The sequence below is a fragment of the Ahaetulla prasina genome, chromosome 7 (assembly GCF_028640845.1).
Source record: "Ahaetulla prasina isolate Xishuangbanna chromosome 7, ASM2864084v1, whole genome shotgun sequence".
NCBI lineage: Eukaryota > Metazoa > Chordata > Lepidosauria > Squamata > Colubridae > Ahaetulla > Ahaetulla prasina.
Window position 1 is genome coordinate 28,864,414 of NC_080545.1, and position 13,062 is coordinate 28,877,475.

The 13,062-nt window shown below is 38.6% G+C and overlaps 1 protein-coding gene across 5 annotated transcripts in view; it reads right to left on the reverse strand.

The window, feature by feature from the left end:
• CPED1 (cadherin like and PC-esterase domain containing 1) overlaps positions 1-13,062 on the reverse strand; it is a 111,233-nt gene that overhangs the window by 27,819 nt on the left and 70,352 nt on the right. For all 5 annotated transcript variants that reach the window (XR_009156106.1, XM_058191029.1, XM_058191030.1 and 2 more), the window contains exons 16-17: positions 12,444-12,630; positions 10,266-10,434 (exon numbers count right to left, since the gene is read on the reverse strand). Coding sequence is in view for 4 of the 5 variants with exons in the window: in XM_058191029.1 (XP_058047012.1) it covers positions 10,266-10,434; positions 12,444-12,630 (356 nt within the window). In the remaining variant the exon portion in view is untranslated. The remainder of the gene's footprint in view (positions 1-10,265; positions 10,435-12,443; positions 12,631-13,062) is intronic.

Genomic DNA, 13,062 nt, shown 5'->3' on the forward strand with positions numbered 1-13,062 from the left:
TCTATTATTCTACTGTCATCTCTCTCTCTCTCCCTCCTCCCCATTTTTCTCTGTTCTCTTATTTCATGACCCTGACCTAATCTTGCTATTGTTCCTATTAGCAAGTTTAAGCAAGCGAACTTCAAACAGCCAAGGAACAGGTTACAAGCTTTAATAGGCACACAGATAATCATCTAAATTACATTTCTAGGACTGATGGACCAGACAGGCTTAGAGAGTAACTTTACTAGTTTTCACTGTTAATCAAAATGCATTGTGTATCTCAGGGAATATCAGCCTTGCCCCTCTGTCTGAAGGGCTGGGCAATACTGATTAACAAAGGCAGCTGCATTAGCTTTCATCTCTCCTGAATTTTGCTCAAGAGGCCCAAGTGACATGAAAGGCAAATGTGACCACAGCTCAAACACCAAACGCTCATCACTCGGATATTATCCATCCTTGGCTTGCAGATAATTCTACTCAGCAAAACAGTTGTTGCCAATTTTCATGATCTGTTAACACTTAGGAACTTCATATGGTGACATATCCTCTTTCACCTTTATTGGGTGTATTGTCAAGGGGGAAGTGGAATGAGCGACTTCACATTGTCTGTGGAGTTCAAGAGTGATGGCTTGGGAGAGGCTCAAAAGGTTTCAGTGAATGCATGTTCTAATTAACAGACAGGGCTTCATTTCAGAAGAGAAGAGACAAGCCATGCTGGGCTGGTTAAATGAAATTAATACTTGTACAAATGATCAAATGTCACTTTTTCTTGCAAATGCAAAGCTTCTTAGAAGTCTTAAAGAAACACATACATAATATTGCACATATAGGCCCAAATATCTAGACTTATATTTTATGTGAACCTCACCCAACATTTCACCAAAAGTTCAGAGAGATGTCTTTAACTGATACTTTGCAAACAGTGGTTTATCTTATGATATGTTTTTCCCAAATATCATTTAGTTTTAACGTCATGAAAAAGCTCATACCTTTTATAATGCTATAAATAACATAATAACATAATGTTTGGGCTTAAGTAAAGAGGGGATGATATAGAAAAAGTTTATAATTTGATAATCCTCAGGGATCTACTTATCTTCTTCATAGATGATCTCATGCCATTCATTACTGAAAATATGGATCTAATAATTGACCAGATAGGATAATTGATTTAACAATGAAATATGTGCAGCGAAATCAATGTTCAAACTACAGAAGAGAAATGAATCATCATTTGTAAAATCCACTTAGATTTTAGAAGGCTCAAGGGGGCTGTGTCTGGGCTAAAATGGAGAAGACACATTTTGTGGATCTAATTAAAGCCTCTTCTTAAACTTCATCATCTAATTTAAGTACTGGTAGGAATGTCCTATCTTTCTAAATGGTCTGGCATGCCTCTGACAATCTGGCAATGTGTATGGTTATGGCTAATTAAAACATGACTAATATTGGGGTTATTGTATCTGGGCTGCAAAAAGTTTGACAACCACTAGATGATGAGGAAGATATTTGTGGAACCCAAAGGCATGGTAGCCCTACCTAATTCTGTAATGACTTCCTGAATTTTTGCCTCTACTTTTCAGATACTATGAATTTACGATATACTGCATGTAAATTCAAGCATACAAAAAAGGCAGGTACCTGTTAAATGTATTGACTTTACCTTGCTATGCTGTCTATGTAGCTATATTTAGGAAAGCCATGGTTCACATGATCACATTAATCAAGATTAAAGCATTGTTCTATCTTTGCTACTATAGTTTCAACCAGTTTAATGTAAAGCTCTTTGCCATATATCATGTTTCCCTGAAAATAAGCCCTACTCGGAAAATAATTCCTAGGCTGATTTTTTTAGTCGGCTCCTAATATAAGCTCTATACCAAAAATAAGCCCTAGTTAAGGTTATCATAATCTGGGGAGAGGGGCATGGTCACCCCCAGAGGTGGTGAGGACGTGGGGGCCAACAGCATCCTGCAGCAGCAGCCCCTGCACAGTGCAGGTGAATTGATTACCAGTCCAAACAGCAGGCAGAGGCACACAATCTGCATGTGCTGCTTAGGTTACATGAAAGCTGAGAGACGGTGAGCTGGAGCAAGCAGACAGCCAGAGAAAGTTCATCTTTGTGCGGTAGCACCGACAGCAGATGGAGACAGAAACACCGCGTGGGCCACAGGAAAGCCAAGAGATGTGAAGATGAGCCTCCCGCGGCCACCCGCCCACTCTATCTCACCATCTCTTGGCTTGCCTGCAGCCTTCGCAGCATGTCTGGATTGTGTGCTTACCCCCCCCACCCCATGCCTATGCTTCCATCTTTTGCTATGCCATTGCATGAAGATGAGCCTCCTGCAACCATCCACACACTCTGGCCCACCAACACTCGGCTTTCCTGTAGCCCATGCAACGCATTTGGCATTTGTGCCTCCCTCCGCACTTCTGCTTCCATCTGCTGCTTAGACAGGTAATCAACTCACCTGTGTTGCACAGGCTGTGCAGCCCCAGAGTGCGCTGACCAAGGGGCAGGCGGGCTGCAACTGCTGCCAGATGTCAGCCCCAGTGCCTTTTGTGCACACGCTGGGGGTGGGTGGGGTTGGGCTCCCAGCCAGGCTGATCACCCTGAAATCATGTTTTCCTGGAAATAAGCCCTAATGCTTATTTTGGAGCCCCCAAAATATAAGACTGGGTCTTATTTTCGGGGAAACATGGAGGTAGTATAAATATCCTACACATTATTTTGCTATTCTCATGTTTCATTCCACAAAGAAAAAAAAAATCAGAAAGTCTTTAGGCACTTCTCTGACATCATTTGGATAAATGCAGAATGAGATCACAACTAATTATGAGCACCTGATCAAATCTATTTTGTTTAAAAAAAGTAGGAAAATCTAAAAGATATACTAAAAGTAGGAAAGGGGCTTAAAGGAAATTTAAAAAGGCTAAATGATGCACAGAGCTAATCCTTTCTCAGTCTCCAAGTTCTTAATGAAAATAACTGGTTTATGCAATTTCATTCATTTTCACTGAAAGGTCTGACATAGCTCAGGCACTGGGAGATGATTACAGCAAAAATACACAAGGATAAATGGGAGAAAAAAAATAAGTTGCCATATAAATAACAATGTTTGAAAGAATGAAGAAAAAAACCCGGAAACATGTCAGATTCATTATTTAATTCAGGATATTTCTCGACTGATGCAATTTTCTTATTTCATTAAATAAGATTTTGTATCATTCTGCTGGATTTATGTTTTTTCTTTGGAGCTATGGTATTGCCTAATGTCTATTTTATCCACAATAGCACTTTTAAAACAAGCAGCACCATTTAGTAAAAGGAATAGTTTTGAAGAAGCAATTAACACAGCCTAGTAAAAACTATTTAACTTACAGTACAGTGTGTGCTGCTTCAGCTTCACCTTATTTGCTTAATTTTGTTGCTTTCTTCTTTTCAGATCCCTTATAATAGCAATAGAATAGAATAGAATAGAATAGAATAGAATAGAATAGAATTTTATTGGCCAAGTGTGATTGGACACATAAGGAATTTGTCTTGGTGCATATGCTCTCAGTGTACATAAAAGAAAAGATACCTTCATCAAGGTACAACATTTACAACACAATTGATGGTCAATATATCAATATAAATCATAAGGATTGCCAACAAGAAGTTATAGTCATTCAGTCATAAGTGGAAAGAGATTGGTGATGGGAACTATGAGACTATTAATAGTAGTGCAGATTCAGTAAATAGTTTGACAGTGTTGATGGAATTATTTGTTTAGCAGAGTGATGGCCTTCAGGAAAAAACTGTTCTTGTGTCTAGTTGTTCTGGTGTGCAGTGCTCTATAGCGTCGTTTTGAGGGTAGGAGTTGAAACAGTCTATGTCCAGGATGCGAGGGGTCTTTAAATATTTTCACGGCCCTCTTCTTACCCTCAAAACGACGCTATAGAGCACTGCACACCAGAACAACTAGACACAAGAACAGTTTTTTCCCGAAGGCCATCACTCTGCTAAACAAATAATTCCCTCAACACTGTCAGACTATTTACTGAATCTGCACTACTATTAATCGTTTCATAGTTCCCATCACCAATCTCTTTCCACTTATGACTGTATGACTATAACTTGTTGCTGGCAATCCTTATGATTTATATTGATATATTGATCATAAATTGTGTTGTAAATGTTGTACCTTGATGAACGTATCTTTTCTTTTATGTACACTGAGAGCATATGCACCAAGACAAATTCCTTGTGTGTCCAATCACACTTGGCCAATAAAAATTCTATTCTATTCTATTCTATTCTATTCTATTCTTGATTCGTGCAGTATACAGGTCCTCAATGGAAGGCAGGTTGGTAGCAATTATTTTTTCTGCAGTTCTAATTATCCTCTGAAGTCTGTGTTTTTCTTGTTGGGTTGCAGAACCGAACCAGACAGTTATAGAGGTGCAAATGACAGACTCAATAATTCCTCTGTAGAACTGAATCAGCAGCTCCTTGGGCAGTTTGAGCTTACTGAGTTGGCGCAGAAAGAACATTCTTTGTTGTCCTTTTTTAATGATGTTTTTGATGTTAGCTGTCCATTTGAGATCTTGCGATATGATAGAACCTAGAAATTTGAAGGTTTCTACTGTTGATACTGTGTTGTCTAGTATTGTGAGAGGTGGAAGTATGGAAGGGTTTCTCCTAAAGTCTACCACCATTTCTACGGTTTTGAGTGTGTTCAGTTCCAGATTGTTTTGGCTGCACCACAAGGCTAGTCGTTCGACCTCTCGTCTATATGCGGATTCGTCATTGTCTCGAATGAGACCAATCACTGTTGTGTCATCTGCGAACTTCAGTAGCTTAACAGATGGATCATTGGAGATGCAGTCATTGGTATACAGAGAGAAGAGAAGTGGGGAGAGCACACAGCCTTGGGGGGCCCCTGTGCTAATTGTACAGGTATTTGATGTGATCTTGCTTAGCTTCACCTGCTGCTTCCTGTTTGTTAGGAAGCTTGTGATCCACTTACAAGTCTGTTCCGGTACCTGTAGCTGGTTTAGCTTAGTTAGAAGAATGTCTGGAATGATGGTATTGAATGCTGAACTAAAGTCTACAAAAAGGACCCTTGCATAGGTCTTTGGAGACTCAAGATGTTGTAGGATGTAGTGCAGAGCCATATTAACAGCATCATCTGTTGATCTATTTGCTCGGTATGCAAATTGCAAGGGGTCTAACAGCGGATCCGTGATGGTTTTCAAGTAGGAAAGCACTAGCCTTTCAAAGGTTTTCATGACTACAGATGTTAAAGCAACTGGTCTGTAGTCATTCAGTTCCTTGATGGTGGGCTTCTTGGCACTGGGATGATGGTAGAGCGTTTGAAGCAAGAATGACCATAACACATCTCTAGTGATTTATTGAAAATATGGGTGAAGATGGGGGCCAATTGGTCAGCACAGACTTTTAAGCAAGAAGGAGTTATCTTGTCTGGGCCTGGAGCTTTTCCTGGCTTTTGTCTGTGAAATAGGTCCTGCACTTCCTTTTCTGTGATCACTAGGGGTTGTGAACCCAATGAAATGGGGTCAGTTGTAGGAGGCTTGGCTGTTGTTGGTGTGTCTGAGATGGGGGTTGTGGAGATAGGTGGCTGTAGTTTCCTTTCAAACCTGCAGTAAAACTCATTCAGGTCATCTGCCAGTTGTTGATTACCTTCAGCCTGGGAAGGAGGTTTGCCATAGCCGGTGATATTTTTAAGAGTTTTCCACATGTTTGCTGGTTCATTTGCTGAAAACTTATTCTTTAGCTTTTCAGAGTAGCTTCTTTTTGCTGCTCTGATCTCCCTTGTTAGTGCATTTCTGGCCTGATTGTACAGCATTTTATCGCCTTTTCTGTAGGCTTCCTCTTTGGAATGTCGTAGCTGCTTAAGTTTAGGTGTAAACCAAGGTTTGTTGTTACTGTATATTCGCAAGTTCCTTGTAGATACACATAGGACTTCACAGAAGCTGACATATGATGTTACAGTATCTGTGAGTTCATCCAGGTCTGCAGAGGTATCTTTAAAAATATTCCAATCAGTGCAGTCAAAACATGCCTGTAGCTTTAATTTTGATTCCTCCGTCCAGGTCTTCACTGATTTAATTATTGGTTTTGTGGCAATAGCACTTAAGACTTATGTTCCACTTTACAGCCCTCTCTAAGCAGTTTGCAGAGTCAGCATATTGCCCCCAACAATTTGGATCCTCATTTTACCGACCTTGGAAGGATAGAAGGCTGAGTCAACCTTAAGCCTGGTGAGATTTGATCTGCCAAACTGCAGGCAGCCAGCAGTTAGCAGAAGTAGCCTGCAGTACTGTACTCTAACCACTCCGCCACCACGGTTTATGATTTCATCTTGAAAAGAAAGTATCATTGATTGTCTTATTTTCTTTGTTAAAGCCATCTTAATATCAAGCTAGTGAAACTAATATATCCAATAGCTAAAAATAGCTCTATTGGATTTGACTGGAGATCAATCTAATGGCCATTTCCTTGCTAGCCAGATGTCGGAACCGCTTTAATTGAACTTCTTTTGGAAGAACTTTTAGGAAGGGGCCATCTGGGTTCCAGGAGAAAATTAATCAATAGGAAAAGACTATATTCAGGCAAAAATATTTCTTAACTCACCCACCCCCAAATTTCATGTAGAAGGCAGTGTCTTTGCACCCCCAATTTGGGCAGATGTACTGGATAGATCAGTTGCATTTGAAGCTGCAGTCCTAAAAGTATCTAGGTCCATGATGGTGAACCTATGGCCCGCTTGCCAGAGGTGACATGCAGCGCCTTCTCTGATGGCACGTGAGCCAACACCCCAGTTCAGCTCCTCTGAGCATCCACACATGCCTCTCACCAGTCAGCTGGTCTTTGGGTCTCTGCCCCGCATGCACGGGGTGGGGTGGGGCATGAGGGGGGATGCTTGTGGGGGGTGCACACATTGCATTTTGGGGATTTGGGAGCGTGGGTGCGCATTTGCACGCACACACGCACACTTTGGGCACTTGGACCGAAAAAGGTGAGCCATCACTGGTCTAGGTGTTACGCCTATAGGGCTTTGTAACTGATGACTAGCACACTGAACTTAGAAACCTTCTGAAAAATAACATGGTGTTATAGCATTCTAGCACTTCTTACTTATCAGCAAAGGGAAAGAGGCATTTTGTGCAACTTCTGACAGTCTTCAAAAGCAGCCCCATGCAAAATTCATTTTAATAATCCAGCCTAGAGGTGATAAGGTCAAGAGTGACTGTTGCCATGTATTTTTAGATGGAAAAGTTCATATTCCATTCTTCATCTTAGTTCTGTCATATAATCTGTCACCCAGACAAAAAGTCTAATTGGTTAATAGAATTAACTGCAATTAATTGTCACTTTTTAAATAAAAAACAAAAACAAATTGTTAATATTTCTGAAGGGCAGGCTCAGGCTGTCTAGATCAAGGCTTTAACAGATCTGTTTGTACCACTTTTTGTGAAATCCCGATGCTTTAATAATGGGCTGAGCCAATCAGCCTTTTTCTTTTGTATGGTCTCATTGCACTATCCTTACTTCCAATCTTACCCCAAAAAAGAAATTTCTAAATTTCAAAGGCAGAATAGAAAAACAAATTATGGTTATAATACCTGATGATGTGGAAGGAATGAAAATCTTCAATGAATTACTTTTTTTCAGATAAACAATTAAACAGTGCACTACTATTATAAAGCTATAACAGTATATTTATAATATGTTATAAAGTATACCATATTAAAAAAAACCATAACATATTATATTTTCTAGAAATGGAATTATGTTGCCGATGATTTAACATCTTTAATACGTTTTCCTAATGTGTATTTTTCCACTTTATATATAAAATGGCTTTTCAAGTAAATATTCTGGGTTTCTAATTTTATTTGACCTACATTCCATTTTGTTTGTCTGCTACGGGAAAAAAATGTTTTTTTTATATTCATTTAATTTTATGAAATGAAATTCATTATTGAATAATTTTATGTGGTAAGTATCACATAATTCAGGATAAGTGTTAGTTATTCTAGGGTAATGTGTTGAAAATAATTTCATTTTTTTCATAGTGAAGGGATCTGAATGGACAAGTCTTATTAAACTTATTAATTCTAGAACTGCATGTTATGTTATTTAATTCTATAGACATTGAACTTAAGTTATAATTGCATCTTTTCTTCCTTAGTGAGGCTAGAAGGTGCATTTTAAATACAATCAAACTAGTATCAGACAAACTTAAATCCATAACCTCTTCATTACCAGGAAAAGTACTCTTACTCTATGCTATAATACAAACAATGGAAATTTCAGCTGCTGAAGATGCCATCATGGCTCAAACCTTTTTTCCTTAATAATTTGCTCTTAATGATTCTATTAGAGAAGAAATGAAATAACAATAGTTTTGTACTTTTAGGAGTTGCACAGCTTTGGGACTGTATACTACTTTTCTGAGTAGCCTTGAACTTAATCCAGGGTTACTCAAACACATGAGAATTATTGGCAGCCTGGAAACTACCCAGTTTTTTTTTTCTTTGTATTGTATCCTTCATCACGATATCAGCTTGCACTGAAACTTGATTATCCTAACAGGATTAGACATGAAAGAAAAGAGTCTCAGGATTGGACTTTCAACTGCAGCCCCACTGTGAGAAAGACCACACCACTGTCTTTGACCTTTTCTCTCCAATGCACAAGTCCAGTTGTGCCTAATCAAGTGTCTAAAGAAGATCTCAGGCCGTTTGTTCTGTTTTTCCTTTGGCTCCTAGAACAGGTGTCTGGTTACTAAAAAGAAAGAAAAAACATGGAAGTCTCTGATCTCTGGCATAGGCAAATTCAGCCACCAGTAGTAATGTATTTTAGGACAAAGGAAAAAAAAATACTGTCACCATAAAAAGCCAGCCTATGAAGATTTTTTTAAAAAGAAAATACAGACTGCTTTTGCAAACTCCTATTTGAAATAAAGTGAAATAAAATCCCCCCTTGATTATATTAGAGATGGGTTGGATGGTCTTTGAAAGGATATGCCCTCATTTGCATTAGTAGAAAATACAGGCTGGGGGACTAGTAGAGGTGAATCCAAAGGCTGAGTCTCGCCCTGTGGATTTTTCTTTTAAATTCCCCACTCACCCTTCAAACAGAAAGCTCGTATCGCACATATTTTACAGAATTCTTCTTTTTCAAAGCAATTTACAGTGTGACATGGGAGCTTAACTTTGAAGGAATGACATCCCCAAATTCCATTTGGTACATGGAGATAGTGGCACAGTTAAAGTTACTTGACTCATGTTCAAAGGCAAGCCCATCTCCTTAGGTCATGGGAATGGGATGCGCTTTGAACAACCAAGGCACTGAATGAAGAACCCTGTGAAGACTCTGGCATGTGTCAGCAACATGGAATGGATTGCTTAGTGCTGCCATAGGCAATAAAGTCTGGTAGCCACTTAATTGTCAAGTAGATAGGACCAGTTTCCATTCTGGTCTGGACTGCTCTTGTTGGTTCAATCCATCCATACGTTTTTATCTATTAGCTTTCATTCTAAAATATCTTCCTTACCTTGAACATTTATAATGAATAAAGCCATTTCAATTGCAAAGCACTGGTGGGTTTCCACTGGTTCGCCCCAGTTCAGGCGAACCGGTAGTGGCGGCGGTGGGATACCCCACCCACCTGCCCAGATGTCATCATAAATGCTCTGCGCATGTGCAGAAGGTTCTGTGCATGCGCAGAAGCACCGCACGTGAGCGAAGCAAGTGGGCTCACGCGAGTGCTCACAGTTCTGAACTGGTATTAGAGGTAAGTGGAACTCCTACTGCTGCAAAGTCATCCTTTCAATCCAAAGTCACATACACCATAGAAATAGGCAGGAACACATTTTTGTAATTTGGTAATGGGTTAAATTAGATGATTAAAAACGATCTGTGTTGAGAGTTAAACTATTGTTATACCTAGTTTTGTATTGACTTCCTGGATTTTCACCCGTGCTTTTCAGATTCTATGATGTGTACCAAGGACATTCTAATTGCAAAGCATGTACTCTATTAGGAATCCATCAACCTTTGTAGCAAACGGTCACCTCCACAAGAGCTTGCAAAAGTAGAAAATCTGGACTGACTAAAATAACAGAAACAAGTAAGAACACAATAGAGAAGGTATTAAACGCCCACAAAACTATTGATTGTTGATGAATAAATTACATGGTGCATGGGTAAAACATTTGTTTGCTAATTGTATTTAAACATTTGTTTGCTAACTGTATTTAGAAAGTACCTGTATAAAACCACACAGCATGAAATCATCGAATAATGGCAAGCTTGGACGGTCTTCACGAAAAATGATGATTTTGTAGATGCTCACAATCTCATTGACTGATTGAGCCTTGTCTGTTACCACAATAATTACTAGGTTTATACCTAATCCAAGTGGGTAATGTGCAGAGCTGTTAGAATAGAAGGAGAATGCAAAAACAATAGAACATTAATGAAATAAGTAATTTGTACATTTTATAATAGACTAAAATATTCAAAAAGTATTTTTACAGCTATAAAGGAGAGAATAAATTCTTTTTGATGACACACTGTATTATCTTTCTGTTGTGTTTCTGTTCTGATATTCCAAAAGTCTTAATGTATAAATACTATGCCAAGCTCAATGTGCTTATCAGAAAAAACAAGCCATATGAACTGCAGGAAGAGAAACACAAATCAGAACCATTCTAGGAGTCTTAGATAGCTCTGTTATATTGTTCTGTTATAGAGCTGTGGTATCTACATAGTTCTTTACTTGCATCTAGTTGAGTAGAAACTTTCAAACACTTGGAATCTGGATTTTATCAGGTTCTCAGTTGCAGACTTCCTTGCTGAACATGGAGAAATTGGATTTTGGTTTTAGACAGAACTATCTATTCAGACAAAATACAGGCAGTTGTTGACTTACAACATTTCATCTAGTAACTGTTCAAAGTTAAAGCAGCACTGAAAAAAGTGACTTATGACCATTTTTCACACTTATGACCGTTGCAACATCCCTATGGTCATGTGATCAAAATTCAGATGCTTGGCAACTGGTTCATATTTATGATGGTTGCAGTGTCCTGGGCTCATGTGATCACCTTTTGTGACCTTCTGACAGACAAAGTCAATGAAAAAGGCAGATTCACTTAACAACCATGTTACTAACTTAAAAACTACAGTGATTCACTTAACAACTGTGACAAGAAAGGTTGTAAAATGGAGGAAAACTCACTAAACGAATTTTTCACTTAGGAACATACATTTTGGGCTGAATTGTGGTCGTAACTCGAGGACTACCTATAACTAAATAAAATTATAAACCATCTCCTTCCTTATTGTTCAAGTGGGCTCATAAAGTTTGAATGTTGTACCATTTTCTTTAACTATTGTAGATAAAAGCTACTTTGTTGGGACTAGGATCAGTTGGACTTCAATTTCCGTCAGTTACCTGTCCTATTAGAAATCTTGTACCGATAAACTTTCTATCCTAATGGTGGGGGAAAGCAGAAGTAAGTATGATATCCTTTCTGTAGAAAGCAGGCAGAATGGAAGAATCTAGTCTTCCATGTAGAGAAAAACACGCCAAGGACAAAAGGAAGAAAAATGAAGAAAGGAACTCTATCCCTTATGCCCCTAGCAACCAATAGAATATATGGGGCAAACAGTTAATGCTTCCACATCTCAAACAAATTTGCCAAATGAGACAATAAGAGAAAGTAGTTCCTTGTTGTTTAATATTAGGTGTTTATCTTCTTTCCAGAGAGCAATCTTTTAGCAACTGATGATAGCAATTAACTGCAGAGATGCGGGCGTAGAAGCCTCTCCCTTTAAATGGATTTGTTGGATGAGGCCTTGGAAGGAAGAAGTGACACGGTACAATTGTGCTTTTGTAGGGGGTTGTACTGCTTGTGAAGCTGTGTCAAAACACTGCTTGGCATGCACCTTCATGGAAGCTTTGCACAAATGTAATCCATATGTGATACAGCAAGCCACACAAATGCTACAAATATAAGGCTTTGTATTCAAACACAGGAATCTGGTTTCTGCTCATTTCATGACTAGAAATACAGAAGTGCCTGCACAGAGTTTACCTATGCATGGAGATGCAACTAGTTCTGTAAATTTGCCAAAATTGGGCCATTTCTCTTTCTCTTGGGAATGTTCACGCATGCACATTCATGTTACATCCAAAGCTATGAAGAAATGGCAAGACAGTATCTTAAAAGGCACTATACATCAATAGGTTCTTGCAGAAATTGTGTATGCTGTCATAATCAGCATTGCTATGGGAAAACTGCTCTTCCAAAGCTTGGGGATCCCAATAATACTTAATAGTGGCACTTTTAATGATAAGCATGTTGCAATTTTTCTGGTAAAATAGAATTTAAGGATTTCTATTGTACATCCCAAGAGCTTCATCCACCGTTCCAATTACCTTGGTCCTTGTCTCTCATCCAAGTGAGCTTCACCTTGACAATTCATGGGTTCTGCTCTAATCTTGATTGTCAAAAGATCAAAAGGCACCTCAGTGTAGTATTCTTTGATTCTGGGGTCAAAATTAGGATTTAAGTCCAAATGTGGGCTAGTGATGATCTGCTTGATATGAGGTAGTGTATCTTCATCTGTTTTATGAGGGTGGGGGGGAGAAAAACCATTAAAAATGATTACGTACATTAAATCCATGGCTCAGCTCTATGTTTCTAATACTGTTGCATTCAATTAATACACCACTCCTTCTCTTAGGCAGATATGGCAAAATAACGAATACAAGATTCAATGGATTTTTTTTTCAGATTTTAAAAATGTTTCTCAACATGAACATAATGAGCTGTTTTGAGGTCATATGTAATAATCCTTTAATTAGAAATCATCATCATCTTCATTTTTTGACAACTGTGATATCTGGTGTGTTGTGTTCGAATACAGACAAATCGTACAACACACCAGATATCACAGTTGTCAAAAACCGAAGCGTACAATTTATTAATATTGCTGAACCAGGAGATGCCAGAGTTAAAGAAAAAGAACTGGAAAAAAATAGAAAAATAGAAAAA